The sequence below is a fragment of the Lepisosteus platostomus genome, chromosome 28 (assembly GCF_059453375.1).
Source record: "Lepisosteus platostomus isolate fLepPlt1 chromosome 28, fLepPlt1.hap1, whole genome shotgun sequence".
In the NCBI taxonomy this organism is placed as follows: domain Eukaryota; kingdom Metazoa; phylum Chordata; class Actinopteri; order Semionotiformes; family Lepisosteidae; genus Lepisosteus; species Lepisosteus platostomus.
Window position 1 is genome coordinate 9476121 of NC_142638.1, and position 19500 is coordinate 9495620.

The 19500-nt window shown below is 46.5% G+C and overlaps 2 protein-coding genes and 2 long non-coding RNA genes across 5 annotated transcripts in view; 2 read left to right on the forward strand and 2 right to left on the reverse strand.

Moving 5' to 3' along the window:
* On the reverse strand, nucleotides 1-3785 carry hoxb3a (homeobox B3a). The gene is made up of 2 exons (XM_088622929.1): nucleotides 3320-3785; nucleotides 1-2217 (listed from the first exon to the last, which is right to left on the reverse strand). The coding sequence occupies exons 1-2, from the start codon at nucleotides 3783-3785 to the stop codon at nucleotides 1463-1465; spliced, it is 1221 nt and encodes a 406-aa protein (XP_088479055.1). The 3' UTR covers nucleotides 1-1462.
* Nucleotides 3754-19500, reverse strand: part of hoxb4a (homeobox B4a) — a 27259-nt gene continuing 11512 nt past the window's right edge. The window contains exons 4-5 of one of the 2 annotated variants that reach the window (XM_088622932.1): nucleotides 9778-9844; nucleotides 3754-3893 (exon numbers count right to left, since the gene is read on the reverse strand). In XM_088622932.1, coding sequence (XP_088479058.1) covers nucleotides 3853-3893; nucleotides 9778-9844 — 108 coding nt within the window. In that variant the 3' untranslated portion in view covers nucleotides 3754-3852. The remainder of the gene's footprint in view (nucleotides 3894-9777; nucleotides 9845-19500) is intronic. The other variant, XM_088622933.1, reaches the window with a different exon arrangement.
* Nucleotides 7761-9222, forward strand: LOC148638812 (uncharacterized). Its single transcript, XR_015930957.1, has 2 exons — nucleotides 7761-8079; nucleotides 8489-9222. It is a non-coding gene; the product is annotated as an uncharacterized LOC148638812 (long non-coding RNA).
* On the forward strand, nucleotides 15839-18697 carry LOC148638813 (uncharacterized). The gene is made up of 2 exons (XR_015930958.1): nucleotides 15839-15977; nucleotides 18329-18697. It is a non-coding gene; the product is annotated as an uncharacterized LOC148638813 (long non-coding RNA).

Consider the following 19500-nt stretch of genomic DNA (forward strand, 5'->3'; position numbering starts at 1 on the left):
TGAATAACAGAAAATTTTATTCAAAGAATTGTTCAACAGACAACTCTCAGCAAGGAAAGGAAAAGTAACTACCAGGAACAAAAGGAGATTTTCGAAAAGGAAGTTAAGCTAGACTTCTAATTCGCCACTATGCAGTAACAGTCTGGGTCCGTCCTCATGCCTGCAGTATAACTCATTACATTATTTATATGTACAAGGCTGACATAAAACCACTCATCTGCCTAGAATACAAGAACTAAAAGAAATTTGCTTACAATGACATGAACACAACGTCTTTCGTAACAGATCAATACTAAAAAAGTACATTTTTTTTTCTTGATATAAATACATAATGTCGGGGGGGATAAATAATACAAAAAAGAAAATATTTAAACTGGCTATAACAAATAAATATATATATTTATGAATGTTCACTCGAACACACGTATAGAAAGACGGCCACGATTGAGCTGATTGGAGGTCTTTCCTTCGAAAATAAGTTGTTTCATTATTTTCTTTTACCCATTAAAATGTAAACTCTAAGTGCAACAATGATGCCGGGACAAGAAGCACGAGCGAAAACCGAAACATCTTCACTTCTGCTTCATTCCTCGGGCACGCATTGTGTTCAAATATACCCTGTTTTCACGTTAAGTCAAGAGAAGATAAAGGTGGGGGGGGGGGGGTTTGTTTTGCATTGGTGCTACCTCATGTAAGTGAACCCTAAAGACAGACAGAGAGAAAGGTGGGGTCTCGGAGCAGAGAAGACGGGCAGAGGTGGGGGTGGCAGGGGGAGTGACGCGTGAACTTAGCTTCCCGTTTGTAGACGCTGTGCTGAAGACTAAGTTTGAGCTGCTCGCCTCTCTTCTCGCTATCCGTGGAGGTGGGCGCGGGCGCAGGGGGAGGGTGAGTTAAGGTGACGTGGGAGGATAGAGGGAAGGAAAGAAAGCGAGAGCCGACAATCCAGTGGTTTCCTTGGTGCCAGGGACTGATCGTTCACTAGCTGGGAACCTCTGTCTGGGCGACGATGTACAAAACACTGGAAATTACCAGAAAGACTAAAAAAAAGCCCCCCCACACACCACAAAATCACCTTGAGGAGACTTTGTGCTGAAAAGCCTACACGCACAGCGGCACGGCCCATATACATATAATATATGGCGGATTTTATTGGGTTAACCGACTACAATTACCCCGTCTTACCCCGTTTCTGAATTATTTTTGTTTGTTTTTTTTTAAAAAAAAAGGGTGGTCAGGGGGTACGTCACACGTACAATTGCACGTCAACCGAAAAGAAAACGTGTGGAACTCTTCTGTCTCTCGCTTATTTTTAAAATGAAAAAAAAAAAACAAAAGCCATCCGAATTTCCACGCTTCGCGGGACACGAGAAACCACTGGATCTTTCCGTTGCTGTTGCCGTTGCTGCTCGATCCCGTCGCAGGCGCCCCCGCGTGTTAGTGTCCCCTTCGCGTGCCAAACCTGCTACAGATGCGTGAGCTTGGGCGCCTCCTGGATTCGGCCCGGAGGCGGGTGGTGCGCTGAGAGGTCGGTGTATGTCGGGTGAGGGTCACACGGTCCGTGGTGCTGGCTCGGCGGCATCTGCCCGGCGCCGTTGTAGTCCATGCTGTTGGCCTGGTGGTGCGCCATGTGGTTCAGGCCGTACAGGGTCGGGCCGGAGCCCGCCATGGAATCCACATAGTTCCCGCCGACATAGACCGGGCTACCCTGGATGTTAGGAGTTCCGTAGCTGTTGCCGTTACCCTGTAGACCGTGGGGGTCGTATTCTGGCGCTGTGTTGGCGTACTTCTGTTGGGAAGGGCAGCTTTTCATGGGGTTTTGGTAGGCTGTGGACACGGAATAGGCGTTCTGGTGAGGCTTGTTAAAAGCGGGCGGGGAAGGCGCGTCATAGCCGCCCGTCATCGAGTGCATGAAACCCGCGGAGGACTGCATGGGCAGCGGGGGGCTCCCCGTCGGCGAGGGCCCCCCCGAGGACGAGCCCATGCCCTTGGACTTCTGGTCCTTCTTGTACTTCATCCGCCGGTTCTGGAACCAGATCTTGATCTGCCGCTCGCTGAGGTTCAGCAGGTTGGCCATCTCCACGCGCCGCGGCCGGCACAGGTAGCGGTTGAAGTGGAACTCCTTCTCGAGCTCCACCAGCTGCGCGCTCGTGTAGGCCGTGCGCGCGCGCTTGGAGGCGGCCGAGCCCGGGGGGCTTTTCTCGCCGCTGCAGCTCTCCGCTGGGTGGAAATGAAATAAAAGATAATTACTACATACAGAAATTGAATGCATCGTTTCCTAATAAACTAGGGAACAGGCACGGAAACTTAACCCCTCTATATTAGTTGTCGCCTCTTCATAACAGTGGCGTTTATTAAGAGATCTGCGCCCCACCGCTGACCTGGTGTATGTAAATTGCTTCGCTCGCCCTATAGCCAATAACGCAGCTGGAACGACTTTCCCTGCGATTAATTTGTATTAAAAACAAACGCCAGCCCCTTGCAATGCACCAATATTGTATTCGCGCATCTAGTTGACTTGATGGCTTTTAAAGGCGCTATATCAGCCCCATGTCTCTTATTTATCCAGCACGAGCGCGGGTGAGATCCCACGTGCAAGACGCACGCGAATGGGTCTCCCCTGCACCTGCGATGTAAGTTGCATGTGCGTGACGTCAGTCATATCTATAAATAGATCTCTAGCTATATTCCTCTCATGTTATATTTAGCGCTGTAGCTGTAGGTAATGCCAAAATTAGTTTATTACGGGGGGGCAGCTGGGTGAATTAGGGCATTTGCATATCTTAACACTAGTGATGAGCTCATATATAACAGAGCCTTTTATCTATTAGAGAAGTGCAGTGTGATTCTTCCTTTGCGGGCAGCTCGGTGCCACCCAGTTCCACAAACAGGTGCGGAACCACATTTAAACCAGTTAAAAGCGAGTCCACGCGTGATGAACGGAGGCCTTTTTGTCTTCTACGTTGACAGTTTTCCTCTTATGATATCTATGATTCTAAATAGCCGTAGCAACATCATTTGTGGTGTTGGAGGCACAACCCACACTACAGCATCCGGTTTTCAAGTGGTGGCAACACCAAAGGTATCCACCCCCCCCTCTCCTTTACCTAAGTCTGTGTCAAAAATAAACAGAAGAAAACGCCTATCGCCTTGCAGGATTTAGCTCCACGGCTGTTTCTCTTCGGACACCAGACAGCGTTGGTTTGCACCGTTTTTCGACTGATGAAAGGGGGTAGAAAAATAATCGGGTACCAAAAAAAAACAACCCCGTCATAATCAAGCGAGGAAGGTGGGGGGGGGAAGGACACCCCGTGAGCTGTACCTGCGCTCGGGGAGCTGTTTTTCTGCTTCGAGTTCTGTCTCGATTCCTTCATCCAGGGGAAAATCTGCTTGGTGAGGTTGGGGTTGGGGGGGAGGGACGAGGCCTTGCTGGCGGCGGCGGCGGCTTTGCTGCTGCTGCTGCTGCTGCCGCCCGGCTGCTGCGCCGAGCTGCTGTTGGCGGAGCTGGCAGGGTTCTGGGGAGGGGAGACGGGGGGGGCCTGTGGGTGCTCAGGTGGCAGGCTGGGGCGCAGGCAGCTCCCGTTGAGGTCTTTCGCTTTGGCGTGTGGCGGGCCGCCGCCGCCGCCGCCCAGGGACTGCAGCGAGCACGCCGATCGCTGGTAGTCGCTCTCCAGGTGGGCCGACGCCTGGAAGGTCTGCTGGGGGGCCTCATAGCCGAAGCCGTTGGCTCCTTGGTACGAGTAGCCTCCGAAAAGTGTCGAGTTGTCGTAGTAGGTCGTTTTCTGCATCTCCGAAATTAGTTGCACCGGCTACCAGGGTCCTGACGACCTTCTGGAAGAACATTGGCCCCAGGGGTCACGTGACCGTCTCTCTCCAGCGGGCTCTTGCAAGCTGACCTGAAAGGTTAGAAGAAGCACACGATAACGCCGGACCGGGCACGAATCCATCTTCGCCCCTGAAAAGCCTCCTGACATGAATAGCCGTTTCCACAAAAACCCGGCTCGCAGATGCCCGTCTCTGACGGCTGACTCTTTTCTCGCCGGCACACATGTTGGGCAGAGTAACGAATAAGCTCGGGGCTCTTTCATACTCGTCTTCCAAATAAAAACACGCCGATTACATCTTTTGTGTGTCCTTAATGTTATCTTCCCTGTACAGTACACTGAGACCTGTGGGTAATGCAATATCTTATTGTTGTTATTATTATTTAACCGTTCCCTTTGCTTTACAATGATTTATATTTTTTCCTCTTTTAGGTTTTTTTTTTGTTCCAATAAAAACAAGCTTCTTTGGAAGCGAGTTCGCCTTTTCCTAAGCGGCAACATAAACGAATTATATCTTGCGGTTGTGACGGCGCTGTAGCATCTGCTTCGTTTTCATTCAAATAAGCAGAAACATGTGTACGTGGATAAATGTTATAAACTCGCCTGGAAATGTTCGAAATGACGCCGGGTGACTCCAACGATTTATGAGCAAAAGAACGTTTTTTTTTTAAGAGTCACACCATAACAATTAATGCCCGTTCCTGTCTATTACTTTTGAAAGAGGAGGGCATATCGAATGTGCTGGTTATTTTTATTTTTTCATGCGCTTTACGGAGAAAAATACATCCGATTTTCTCAACAACAAATACTTAAAATATAAAGTTGACACGTCTAAGGGGAGAATCCTGTTTAAAGAAAAGAACGATCGGTTTGTAAAGGGCCTTAGCGCAGAAAGTCTTGATCGATGTTAAGCTCTAGGCTTTTTGTTTGGGGCGGGGGGGCTTTTTCTCCGGTTACAACACAACGTATTTGGGAAACATTGAAAACTAGAAAAACCGGCGCCTGAACCTCCTCATTTCGAGTTTGGAACTTTGTTCCTGATGTGCAGAGAAAGACGGGCGGTGCAATAGACAGTCTCGGCCGCTGCTCCGCGATTTGATGCATGAGAGGTCAGTCGGGCAAAAGCCTGGTTTTTGTGTGTTTTGTTTTTTTTTTGCCATCCTCGACGCTTCCTACCGAAGGTACAGACCCCGCCAGGCGGCGAGGGAAGGCCGGGGTCGCTCCCCTTCGACCACCGCGGCACCTGGCCATCCGGCTCTGCCCCGATACCCACAAGCTGGGAGCGAAACACAAAGTTTTAATTTGACCCCGCGGCCCTGGGGGATATAAAACTAAACAGCTGGGCCGGTCTGTCGAAAGGATGGTCCCAGGTTCACCGAAACGCAATGAAAACCTCCCCTCTTCCAGTCACAGCACCTAAGCGCCTCCTCATTAATAATCTGTTTTTTATTACCACAGTTATTCATCACAATCAACTTTGGCGTTACAGTTTTCACTGCCAGCAGACTTGAATAATACCGCTAACAGTTAAATAAGAAAATCGTTTAAAACGTTTTCCCAGCCAATAATATCAACAGCAATACTAATACACGACACAAAAGCCGTTGAATTAATTTCGCTCATAACACTGTTCCAATGAATAGGACGACGTGTTCACAGGAGAAGAAATAAATGCTTTATTAATTGGCTGCTAAATCCATGCAAAACACTGGCTTGGTCCAGCTCGGGAATTTACATGGGAAAATGAAAATAATTTCATGGAATAGTCCCGATATAGCCTTTCTTTGGATTCAGCTAGCACTGTGGCCAGCAAGGGAAAAATAACCATCGAGCCTCACCAACGTGACACCGAATTCTCCGAATAACAACAAAACGTACATAGCAACCGATGATACACTTGCATTAGAAATAAACGAAGCGTCTTATTAAGGGGTTTGGAAATGCTGCATGTTTTTTTTTGTTTAACAAAAGAAAAAGGAAACACAATGAAAAATTAAAATGTGGCCCAGAAGCGAACGGCGGAAATTCTCCTGAAATTAAAAAAAAAAACACGAAAAAACAGCGTTTAAATATTGGAAGAAAACAAAATGTTGAATAATGGGGCAGGAGAGCGCAGGGGATCAATCGAAGGCCGTGTGTCTGTGTCTGAGAGCCCGAGGTCCAGCTTTTGTGCTTCAACCTCGCTACACGTCACAAATGTCGGTCATTTATCTTTCCCGTAGACGGCCGGAATCCTAATTATTTACTCCAAGGAATTGTTTGAAAAATCACAGCAGGAATAATAAATATTAAATTATATCCTATTGCAATCAAGCGGGCCACGGGCTTTTCTCCGCCTGTGCGGGGGACAATAACAAAGTTTCTCCTGAATTTCTTTTAACACGATTATAGTGGCGGTGTGGCCAACGAGAAGGCTGTTAACAGCGAACAGTAATGTCACCGCGAAACACAGAAACGACCTCCGATCTCTCAGCTCTTGACTTCGAACGTGTACATCTTTTTTTTTTTAATTGCCTGCCAAACGTCGCTCCTGTACATGGAGTGAAAGAAACGAATGCCGTTTAAATAGAGTCCATACCTCCATATTGAAAATGTTTTGAGACGAGAAAATGAAAACAAATGAAGGCTGCGTGTGCTCTCCAGTCAGCGTTAACACGCTCTGTATTTCCGACATCGAAACCGACGTTCAATTATTATTATTTTTTACATATTTAAAAATGACATATACGTGCGTGTATATAATAAAACACGCGGGGTAAAAGCGGAGACGGAATCTTGAATTACAGAGGCGCTACTTCTGTCCTGAAAGAACGCTGATATTAAGGAAGCCAAAAAAACCAACAAACTTCCAAAAAAATGATTCCCAACCCCCGTTGCTTTGCAAATAAATATTAGAGTAAAACCAAAGCATTCGGATGGAGATGCAAGGAAAAAACGAGAAAGCAGTTGCGTCGCGGAAGGAAGCTTAAAGCATTGTGAACTCTTCTTGAACCGAGATTGGAGTCATATGGTCATAAATCACTAGGACATACACTCCGCCATTCACAAACTGATAGCCTATTTGAGTCCAGCTTACCTTAGCCTCTGACGAGGAAAGCACGGGCAGGCATAATATATTTTCACATCCAGCCTCGCTGCAATCAATAAGCGAGCGTTCTCCCCTCCTTTTAAAAAAATCGCAAGGAATATAGGAAAAGGGCAGCGTGCGGTCGCTGCTTGCACCCCGGCTCGGGGTATGCTGCTCAGAATCCCTCCGTTTGGAAAGGCGAGACGGCACAGCATCAGAGATCTGTGGAAGGCTCGGGGCTGCGAATGGACAGGCACTGAGATTCTGGCTGCCCTGTCGACTGGTACGCCCTGCTCAGTGATAACAATGGCCTCGGATTTTCCCCCTTTCCTTTCACCGCGCCAAACTGAACATCATAATCCGAACAGAACCCGCGTCTCGCCGGCGAACAGTAATCCGGGCTGGTTTTCTGCCTTATTTCTGGTGGCTGTTATCGCTGTAGCTCCATCAACACAGGGCCCTTTGCAGCTCTTTAAAAACAGAAAGGGGGGCTGCCTTTAGAGTACCGGGCTGGAGTGTTAATCCTTATCAAACACAGCGTCACTAGTGAAAAATTATGCTAATTGCAAACGTGGTGGACACAGGCCTACAGTGGAGGCAAGCACGCCCGTGATTTCTGATTCACGTGTTTAAGAATTAGGTGTCAATCTATGGTAATATTGTTTTGTGGAGAGTGAAGTCTCAAGTTTCTCGCCTCTCTGGTGGATATTCCATTACCAAAAGCATTTTTCACTCCGCTCTCTCCTGCATGACTCGCCGCTATCTCCGGGTTAGTATCTCAGCCCACACCTCAGTCTCATATAATAATTAAGGCACGGCCTGAGAGAGGGAGGGAGGGATTGGGAAAGTTGTTGCTTTTTCTATGAACAGACAACAAGCGGACTGTTACAGGGCCTGGGAGAGAGAGGGAGAGAGAATGTAGAAAGAGGAGTGAAAAAAAAAGGCGAGATAGAGAAGAGACGATAAGCAATCTGTGATATTTAACAGCTCGGGACAAGTCTGAGCAACAGACCACCTTTTAAAAACTTTGATAGCGAGACGGTGCTAAAAGTTTTTACAGTCTTTTTTTTCGGTCGGGGGTGGGGTAACACCCGTTGGACGAGAAAAGAAAATCTGCACTTCAGACAAAAAAACGAAGGAATTGCAGAAGGAAGAGGAGCTCGCCACGGAAAAGCGAAAGAAAGCACGAAGGTGTTTATATGAGCTGTTTTCTTCTCCTCTCCCCCCCTCTCTCTCTCTCTGCTTGATTATTCAGGACGCTACCCCTTGTCGTTTATGGTCACGCAAGATTTATGACTTCTTGCAGACTAGGCAGCGGTAAACAGCAACTTTAAAAAGATGCATTCCGTGTTAGGTAACTGGAAAGAAGGGATCTGCAACGGCGTGGGAGGAAGAGCGGGGGAAAAATTTAGGAGTTTGCAACATTTGTTTTTTGTCTCTGGGCGGCATTGTTTGCGATTTCGCAAATGTGGCTGAAGAAGGCGAGAGAGAGAGAGAAAAGTATGACCCAGCAAAAAACAAATCCCTTTTGATCTTTAAAAAAAAAATAGAAAGAAATAAAGACCAACACCCTTTTCAGTCTACCGTATTTCCCCCACAGGAGGAGAAGAGCTACTGGCCAGGAGCTACTGGGTGTGGATTAACCAGCGCTGCCGGTGACTGCTGACGGACTGCGGCAGAAGAGGAACTCGGGCCAGGAAGGGGTTCGGAGGAGCCAGGGGAAGTGGGTTTGGACGAGTCGGACAGGATGTGTTAAATTGCTCCCTGCAGTGTGGATTATAACGTGCGGACGGACGGACCGGGGGCTACCGAACAGCCCACTGAGAGGCTGCAGAGCAGTAGAACCACACGGCGCCGTGTAGCACTCGAGTCCTGCTGTTTGTTATTTTGTCATGTTTTATTTGATGTCTCTTTCATTTATTACAGGCAGAATAATCGCTGAACATATAACATGGCTATTATATATAAACAGAAAAGTTGTCTCATTACAAAAATGATTTGTGAGTCCCACCAGCCTTATGACATACATATGTCAGTAATTCACGGTATGTGGGACGCTATGCATCTGTGTGTAAGGAAATGAAAACTCCCAGTCATTCCGGACATCACTACCTACCTCATTTGGCGACTGTACGTGTTGATAGTCAACCTTATTTTTATAATATTTTCTATATTCAATATATTGTTATGCTATGTTATTTAATATTTTACGTAACATTAAATACAGTGAAACGACCAGGGAATACTGTTTAAGGAACGAACAGTATTTTAAGATCCAAAGAAAAACACCCTGATCTCACCTGTAACTTTGTTGTTGTTGTTGTTGTTGTTGTTGTTTTTAAAAGAATAAATATAATTGCATAATGGAAATAACACCTGCTTCCTTAACTCCAAAATATTTATTTCGATCGCTTTGTGTGTTTGTAGACTGTGGGATCTCTGCGTTTAGCCCATAGGTGAGTTCCCCCTCACACTGCCTAAATACGTGTGACTGATATTTTAGAAACCATAGTTTTCATCACAGTATTTTGCACCAAAGAGTAAAACATTCATGGTTCAGACACACAACAGTCAGTTTTTTAGCCAACCAGAAATAGCAGAAACAGTGGCATCAATGTGTACCACTATACACAGCACACATGCCAGCATTGCGACTCATTATTTTCGAACACTTTAGATATTCATATAATAAAAAGAATAATTCTCCAAACATTTTCTCATTTTAGCAAGTCGAAAAGAAAGAACAGAAAACGAAATAAGCCTCAGACTCTCAAAATCTGAAAGCTCCCAAGCTCGTTATTTTCTTATTAGCGCGACCCCGGAAAAGTTCTTTCACACATTCATTCGGGTTGGTTTCTGTTGCTGTTGTTTTAAAAGCCGATGACTTACCGAAATTGTGTCGTTTGTCACCCAAAGATTTTAAACGAGAGTGACGTGTCTCGGTGGTGTGTAGGAACTAGAAAAGACAAAAAAAAAAGAGACACAGATTCGATCACAGAGGTCGCGGGAAATCGAAATGTATTTCCACGCGACCTCCAGCGAAAAATCGAACTCGGAAGGAACAGGAAAGCTTGTGAATTCGACAGACATCGTTAACCTAAATTATGCTCAGGATTACAGGTATAACTGGGATGCAATCGAAAATTATTTAAATGTATCTCGCATCTGGGTCACGGTGCCATCCAACAATTAAAAAGGATGCGACACGGTGTCTCTCTTTGTAAAATATCGTTGCCAAGAAGGGACGGTTCTTGCTGCTCTCGTGTAACGTTTATTGGCACATTGTCCTGGCCTGGACAATTTATACCTCAAATAAATAATAATAAATATTTCGTTTCACATCCGTTTGGTTTATTCTTTTTTTTTAAAAAAAATCGTGTTTCCGTTTCAACAGTTCATCAGCCAGCACGATATATCTCCTTCTGCAATTCTATATGTTCTGCTCTCCCGAGGAACAGCCCCGGCAGCCGTCCTCTCGTTTGTGAATCCCGTGTTTTTCACCACACGAAAAATATAAACATTTACACCTCGTTAAGGAAATTTCGTTTAAAAAGTAATCCAGAGGTCATTGTTACAATTCATTATTTCAAAAGATCCAGGCCTTGCAATAAATAAATACCTAATAATAATAATAATAATTATTATTATTATTATTTCTGAAACGAAATTAAAGAGAATGGGCACGGAAACGCGTAGTAACGGGGGAAAAGCAATTAAGCGAATGAATTAAAAAACACCAACAACATACAGATTAAAAACAATGAAACTGACCCCAAATGTAAGTTCTAAACAGACTCGAGACTGAAGGTAACGTGGCAGGGAGAGACCAGAAAAAAAAGCGTCATTTAAAACACAAGCTTTTCTGCAAACCCTGGTACCCTTTTGGAAAAGTAAGACCCACTCTGGAGACACACAACATACTCGTGAGCCTGCGAGTGTGGGGAGATAACCGAGGGCAAAGGACAAGCCTGTATATATATATACGTGAGAGTGTGCAGATATTCAATCGAGTGGCTTGCGGTGGTTTGCATATCAGCTTATTAAAGTAAAATACAAATGTTGAGCGGCCTCCCTCTCCCGGCTCCTGACAGCTGCACTAACACATAAATCAAGCGAAGGAGTCCCTGACCTCCCTCGTACTGCGGCCTATACCGCTATAAAGCTATTTTATTGCACGCACACTCACACGCTGGCTTGGCTCCTCTCCATCACCAGTCCGCCGAGCTTCTCGGTCTCCGCGTTGTTCTTTTTTAACACCTTTACACAGATTTCCTGCCACCCGTACAAGCCCCCAACCCTACAAACTGCACACGTATGCCCGGCTCTCAGCCGTACCCGGCAGAACAAAGAGAGGGGGGGACGCATCATGCAGGACGACTGACCACCTAATTTTGTTTCGTTTGGTTTGGAAACGGGAAAACAATGCAACCTGAAAGACTCGCTTCCCGTCCTGCACCAAATCGGCCGATAAAGCAAACGAAAGGAGATTTAGCCGGCGCCTAAATAGGCAAAATCGAACATAACGCAGAAAGTTAAGAGTCCGGTACGTCTATTGCTGTACGGCTCCAACAAAAGACTCATGCATAATTTATCAATTTAAAACAGGGCACAAAATGACGAATCCCGGCGCGATACAAATCCGACTGTTATCCTCGCCAAAGTTCAAAGCTCCGATATCCGAGATAAAACTCCAAAATACCACATCGTCAAAACAATCACAGAGCCGAGAGCACACACACACACAAAAAAAACTGTTTTCTCCAACTTTATTGCCAAGTTTGCCGTTATCTGTGAAAGGACAGTACCAAGCGCCCTTATCTCTCTCGCCTCTCGGAGTCCTGCCGACTACAAATAAATCGCTACCGTTCCGCGGCAAAGTTTGAGCAGCGCCAAAACAGGAGCACAAGCAGCATCCAAAAACAAAAAAAAGCACCGAAAAACGCAGAAATAAATAAGAACGCAGCCTGTCCTGCCGTCGTTTGACAGATTGGAGCTCTTTCTCCGAGTGACCTTTGCGTAGACGAGTAATAACTCACCAGATTAATGATCAATCAGCGGAAGTACTTTTGAATTGCCTCCAAATATATGTGTAAAAATCCCGGCCCGTTATTCCAGGCTTTCAAAGAACCCGCATAATGTCTCCCGTAAGCAAGCGGTCTCCGCGATCCTGGCCTCATCACATTAGTTGTCTATTAGCAGGCAGTTGTTAATAGCAGAGTTAGTGGCTGGGGTGAACACAGCCCGCGAGACAACAAGGCCCTCTCCATCCAAATGCCAAAATAATGCCTGGAATTATGCGCTCACGTGACCCACATACGTCAACATTCGCTCGTTTTAAAGGGAATTCGGAAATGAAACACTTTTTTTTGGGGTGGGGAGCACATTTGTTTTTAAAAAAAAAAACCCAATAGTCGTGATAAACTTTCGGGAGTTCGAACCTTTTCCAGGCTGTCTTGTCTTTTCGCTCTCCTCATAATATTCTACGGCCACACCACTCCCCCTGCCAGACATGTTCCATATAGTCTTGCCATCTCTTTGCAAAGGTGAGTCTTCATTGAGCTTCGGCACTAATCCCGTGTCTCGAGCTGCATATCACGCCGAGCGGGGGGGAAATCCACGCCGGGGAAGCTCTTCTTCAGAAGGAAATCGGCCCAGACATCACCTCTTCCTCATCCCCGCGACCTGACACAGGACTTCCACACGCCGGAGTTCAGAAGCAGCGAGAGGGAGGGAACACCGAGAGACACCAGGTCGCCCGGCTATAATATCAGTGATAACACAGGTTCTGCGCTTCCCACTGGAGAGAACAGAGCGGTGGGATTGGCTTGTACACCCACGCAGACTCTCCTGCTACTAAAGATCCCGGGATTACAATTAAAACTCCTCAGTTCAAGCTCTCGCGGTTTCCTGCCAGCCGCAACCGAGGGCAAGGGCACCCCATCGCTCACAGGGCTAAAAGTACTCGCTGGACTGACCTACTTCAATATCGGGTCCTGCAGAGCCTAGCTAACTGCCTGGCGCTCTTATTTAACTACAAATCCAGTTCATTCTTTTTTAACTTGTAAAGATTGCAACCGCGGTAATTCAAGAAGGCTTTGGAAAGAGCTTCATTTGGACTTCACAGCAGGGCGAGGGGGGGGGGCGAGGGGGCGGTGGTGATGTTACTTTCTCGCATGTGAACCTTCTTGGTAAAAAGGCACTCCTGACTCCGTCTCTGACCGGCGAGGAATAACTTTGTTCTGAGGGGAGTGCTGATGCTAGCTCCCACTGTCCTCCCGGGATCTCTGATCCCCCTGATCCATAGGTACCGCAGAAGGACTTTGATCTTTCAGGCTCGCTTCTCAGCAAACGGACAGTCCTGACAGGGAGCTCCCCCCCTCCTCCTCCAGCCGGGCCCAGTCAGAGTTAATTTTTAATTGCAAGGGCCCCGGGACGGTAATCTTTAACAGACAGTCAATGCAGGAGAGATGGATACAAAGGTCTGAGGGGAGCCGGGAGGGTCTGGGGTCAGGCTGCCCTCTGCTCCAGGGACAGAAAAGTGCCAACTGGACACAAAACCAGAATTTAAAAAAACCACTGAAACTGCACTTCCAATGTTTCGTTGCATATAATGGCGCTATCTGTGTCCGAGGCGAGTAATCAAGGGCAACACGAGTCATACATTGTTTTTTTTTCGTTTATTTCTAATCTATCTATATTTATCTTTAACCCCCTAGTTAAATTCTACATGTATATTTATTTATTCCCCGGGGAACTGCAGCGTAGCCAAGAAGTAACAGCAATCCCGAGGAAATATGCAAAACATCGAGAGCTGCCAAACCTAACGCAGTCCCACACAGGGAACAATTTACTCCAGTTATTCTTCACTTTGCGCCTTCCTGTTGGTGATTTATGATAAAATCAATTAAATTATAGCCACTTAGGGTCTTGCGGTCTCTTCCCAGTCTCTTATTCCTCCACGCGCAAACCGCTGGGTCAGAATTTCCATTTTTCGCTGGGGGGGGGGTTACCGAAACTGATTCGGGAGGCTGGGGGGGGGAATTTAATGCAAAGCAATTTTCTGCTAAAACAAGGCGGCCTGGCGGCCGGGCGAAGCTCTGTGACAATTTGCTTGCCTGAGGAGACGGAATGCAATTTGTAAAACTTTTCTTTCAACAAAAGTGCGAGGCGAGTCGGAAGTGGGCTGAGTTCAGAGCTGACACTGCCAGACACAAGCGGAGAACCAGCAGCGTGGCGCTCGTCCAAAGTCCTTCTGTACAGTTTCTACGGTATGTGAATCTATTGAGGCACCCTAGGTGTGCACTTATTACTAATGCCAACCCAAATAATAATAATAATAATAATAATAATAATAATAATAATAATAATAATAATAATAATAATAATAATAATAATAATAATAATAATAATAATAAGGAACAGGTAACGGGTTTATTCCATGCTGAAAAGAAAATAAAGGAAACGACGTTTCGTTCACACCTGAAGAAGGCTCCACAGCCGAAACGTTGTGTTTCCTTTCTTCTCTTTTCAGCGTGGAATAAGCCTTTACCTGTCCCTCTGCAGCCTATGCCTGCTGAAGCAGCTCCCTACTTGAACTATAACAATAAAAATAATAATAGCAGCCTTTGTGTGCGAGCCTGCAAGTGTGGCGGCGTGCACTGCGCTGCTTGCGTTACGCCCCATGAATGGAAATAAACAACAAATCCATCTCCTACACACCTAGAACAGCGTGGCGTTGGGCGAGGCGTTTTGAGGGCCCGTCTGGGCTACCGGCGGCGGCACCGCTTGGGCCAGCGGGTCGCCCTTCGCTGCTCAACCTGCCCCAGAGGTGGGGAGATTTCTGGGGGTCTGTCAGACGCCGTGGATCGGGTTTAGCTCACCCCAGCCTTGCCCAGACACACGGAAGACATGTGGGATTGGTTTGGGAGACTTTCATAGAAAAAGAATCGCCGAACCAAATTGAGAGCAGCTCAGAGTAAACAATACCTCCCAGGGTCATAAATCATGTTCAGATACATCTTCTTTTTTTTTTACACCTAACCTGCAGATCCGTTCACAGTTCCATTCAGAGCCCCCTGACAAAGCGCCTTCCTCTCCGCGGCTCTCTCGACACAGGCCAAACTTTCAGAAGAGGGAAAAGTTGTTGAGTTTTTGTTTTCAGTAGTTGTCGCGGTTTTTAAAGCTTTACAAGCTCAGGAGGAAAGGAGGTAATGCAGAGGCAGAAAGAGAGAGAGGGAGGGGGGAGAAAATGAGGCAGAGAAAGAGAGGGAGAAGCTGACAGAAAGGAGAGACAGACAGGGGGAAGACGGGCCTCCTTTCTCCTCCGGTTACCTATTTGAAGGCATCTATCTTAATCTGTTGGAAGACAAAAAGTCTGCTATAGTCCGCGCAGACCTAAGGTTGCGCCTTTGCATAGGTCACACAACGGGTAATTAATTATATCTCACGGCGCTGGAATTCGTACAGGGCGAGGGGAAGCGGCCTGGAGACCAGGCAGCCAGTACGAGCTGGAAAACCTTACCTGCCTCCCGACAGACCACCGAGAGTCCCGAGCGAGGCTGGCGGAGCATCAGTCAGAACTGCTGCAGCCGCCGGATTTCCGAGCCGGACCTACTGCGTGGATCGTGCCGCCGTGTGAATTGAATAGACGAGGCAGCCCGTCTCCCCCGACCCGTCCGGCTCCTCCTCACTGGACTACAGGGCGGCCCACGACGCACCCGACCCCGGCCCGACCTGGCGACACCGCGCTGTTTGTTCCCGATGTAGGTGTGGGTGCGCCACACTCCTCCACTTTAAAGCACCGGACCCCTGGATCTCTCTCCCCCACCCGCCCCTCCTCTTCTCCGCTGCCCTTGTGCTTGTGGAGGGTGTGAGGTCTGGCAGGGAGGACTGGCAGAGGAGGCTTTGGGTCCCACAGTCCAATGAGGATGTGGCGAGATCCGGGAGCGCACGCGGACGCCCGGGCCAGATGGGCTCGTGCGACCCCGCGAGCCTCAGCGCGCTTCATTCCGACACTCGCGGTTCGTCGTTAACGCTCAACGCGACGCAATTCGTACAGTGAACTGAAGAAGACAAAGAGTGTTAAAAGTGTAAGTCGTCTGTCGCTGAACAGGACCTCTCTGCGGGCGCAAATAATGCGTTCATTGCATTTGGTAAAATTATTCTTTGTTAGCTGGTGTTCTCCATCCAAACGTAACACTAACACTACTACTAATACTATGCATGGGACAGTTAATAGGTCTAATAAGCCAACGCCGGTTATTTCGGACCCTTCTGTGTCTCACGCTCTTCAGTGTCACCTTTACTGTGGAGTTAAGAGGCTCCAGAGAAGGACTGGTCTTTCTCCCCGTGCTTTTGTTCAATTTTCTGCCGGAGAAAAACCGCGTTTTCTGCCTCCTCGGCACTTTGGAGAGCCGAACAGCCTCTCGGTTTCACGCGCGCGGTTTCGCCCGGAGTGGAGCACGGGCCACGAGCAGCCACGCGGACCGGTCTGAGTTAGCAGGAGGCTCGATATTGATTTATTCCCAAACGTGTAATCACCTCGACATCAGAAAGCCGGGAAGTAACTCTACGGACTAAACATCTGGATAGTAATAATAATAATAATAATAATAATAATAATAATAATAATAATAATAATAATAATAATAATAAAATAATAGAGAGTGAAGTACTGCCATTAATTTATCAGCGAATTTACGATATTTAGTGTTTTCACAAGTATTCAGTGACATATCGGCTATTTGCCTTCTAAAAAACCGTGAAATAAAGGTTTCTCATTGAATTCGTTTTCTGTTCTTTGTGGTCGATCTGTTCAGACGCCCTAACTGGGGAAGAGAAGCGGATTTCAGGGGCACTAAGCTCGAGTCTCTACAGCGTCGCCACGTTATTTTAGCTCAGACAAATGTGTATTTAATTTATAGGACGAGCCAACGGGAGCGCTGTCTTTACAATCCCTCATCCTCTCCTGTTATAACTAACCGCGTTCCTCTCTGTAAAACGGGATTTCTCGGAACAGCAGCCTATAATGAATGTATTATCAGGATTTTCGATTTTGAAAAAAAAGAAGCTTGGATTCGATTTTCGGTTCCGCGTGTTGTGTTATAAATCATGGTTTCATTAAATGAGCTTCTCGTTAAGATGGTGACATTATAATTTCTACCCACACATATATTCGTATTCTGCATTGATGTTTTAATTGTTGAATTTGACGTTTGGGTGCTACCGGCTGTGAGGAAGGTCGGGCTTTGTCCTGCCTAGTCAGTCGTCTGTTTTGTTTTTTATTGGAATACAGAAAAATCAGAAATATCCTGTATATATATATATTTACACGACGCTCGCACGAGAGAGAAACAAAACGCGAATCAGTCGCAGGCGAACGAAAGTCTCTGTAATTAAAAAGCAGCTTCAGTCAAAAAAGAGACCATTGTTTACGGGAGCTCGGAAGGAGCTTTCTCTGAACTAAACGAGAAAAAAAACACGATTAAATCCTCCGACTTTGCGTGTGTTTGATTTTCTCTATTTTTTTGTTTGTGTTTGTTTTCAGACTTCAGTCTGAAAACGACACGGAAAACGACAAAGCAATGTGACTAGAAGCACAACAGAAAAGGAGCTTCGGTTTCTCCTTCTTAGTTGTCTCTGACCCAGCAGCGGTGTCTGTGTGTGAAATCGAGACGGATTAAATATGGCTGCTGGGGAAGCTGTCCTGTTCGGGGCTCAGTGCTTCCCTCCGTCTTCGATTGCCAGGGACTCTTCTAAACGACAATGAACAGAGCCCAGCACGCCAGAGCAGAATGAGCGAATAAATTCGCGAATAAATTCGCGAGCAAAACGAATAAACAGCTACTAGGTCCTCCTGCAACGCAACAAGGCATTCTGCAGGAGAGCGTTTTAGACCTGCATGCGGGGTGGCCGGCTAGTTTAGGGATTCAGAAATAATCGGAGGACTCTGAATTCAACGTCAGTTTCCACTAAGGCCATTGTCAACAGAAAAAAAAACCCACCAACAACAACAGAAAATATCACTCTCCCGTTTCTCGGTGTTGTAACCCTTCTTTTCCGCGTCTTTCACCGCGCTGATGGTCTCGCACTGCCAGTTTGGTGATGCAAACACAGAAAGAAAGACAGCATATACAACTGTGGTCTAACTACTGGTTAGTAAGGACAAATATGGCATATCCCCGATTCTCGTGAAGTTGGGAAACGAAAATGTATTCCAAAAGAGCATGCATATTTCCTTAAGAATAATCATCTTAAGTCTTCTGTTCTGACAACATTCTCTCGTTTAACCCCTTCCTTTCCTCTCAAACGAGCGAGGATGTTGTTTTTGACAAAGAGCCCCGCAATACTCACTATTATGAGAATATACATTCTGCCACTCGCTGCTACGTGCATCAATATTTGATGAAAGTCACGGAGTTGTTCCTGTTTTTCTACACAGGGGAATGGACCGCTTCGAGCGCCGGTTGTCCGGGACCCCTTGTCTGACACCCAGGCTCAAATAACCGAAGAGGGGACCGAAGAAAGAGCGGTTAGCGTAGCCAGCCTCCCTCTGCAACCAATACCCAACTTCAAGGACAACCTAAAGGAAGCCAATTAAAGCTAACACAGCTTCTGCGTCTTTGCTGGGACTATTTCATTTATGAACTTATTTAATATTTAATTGAGCAGGATTATTTAAGTTCCCTTGTCTCGCATGATGTGAATTTCGTTTGGTCTGTATTTGATGTGAATATGGCTGTTTCCACTGGCTCGTTTGAACGCTGAGACTCTATAATAAAGTTTTTTTTAAATTATTTTTAAAAGAAGACTATCGACGTCTGAGGTGTTTCTTTTATCGTTTCTTGTACCCTGCCGAACCGCTGGGACTTCTCCCTTCTCCGCGTTTGCTGTCCACAGGACCCGAAAGAGCACATTTCGGTTTCGGTGTTTAAGCACCACACACAAGAAGTGCGCGGAGATCCACAGACCACAAGACGCACTCACACACATAGCTCGCGTATCTGGGCTCCATTCCTCTCTAGAAAGTCATTTCTACGCAAAGCAAAACAAACAGAAAATGGCTCAAGTACGTGTGCGGGCGAATGAATGTGTGTGTGGGTTGGAAATGCTCTCCAAACCTGAACCTCCCCAAGAATTAGGCTCTCGCAATGAACTATAGCACCACACACATTTTCACGTGCATTGTTGTCAAAACAAATTCCCTTGGAAAGAAAAAAAACACACACAAAACAAAATCGACAGTGGAAATGTAAATGCCCCGATTCGCAGATCCCGGTATCTAAAAAACGAGATTATTAGGTTCTATTTTGCCTTCAGTTCGTTCTGGTTAAACAATTGAATTCTGAGCCTATGAAGACCTCCTCCTTTAGGGCTGTATTCCAATGAGACTGATTTTTGCCCTAACGAAAAACCTGAGAAAGCTCGGCTTTAATTGGAGAATGGATGCTATCCTGCTGAACCCCGAGCTATACTTTCCGGATTAGACCCCGTTCTTTACGAGATTTGTATGCCAACGAGGCGTTCCCGATTTGCCAAATTTAAACAAATCTTTCCTTAATTGGTAATCGCAGCCGCTGTAACTCAAGACCCCGAGCTACAGAGCCTTCGCGT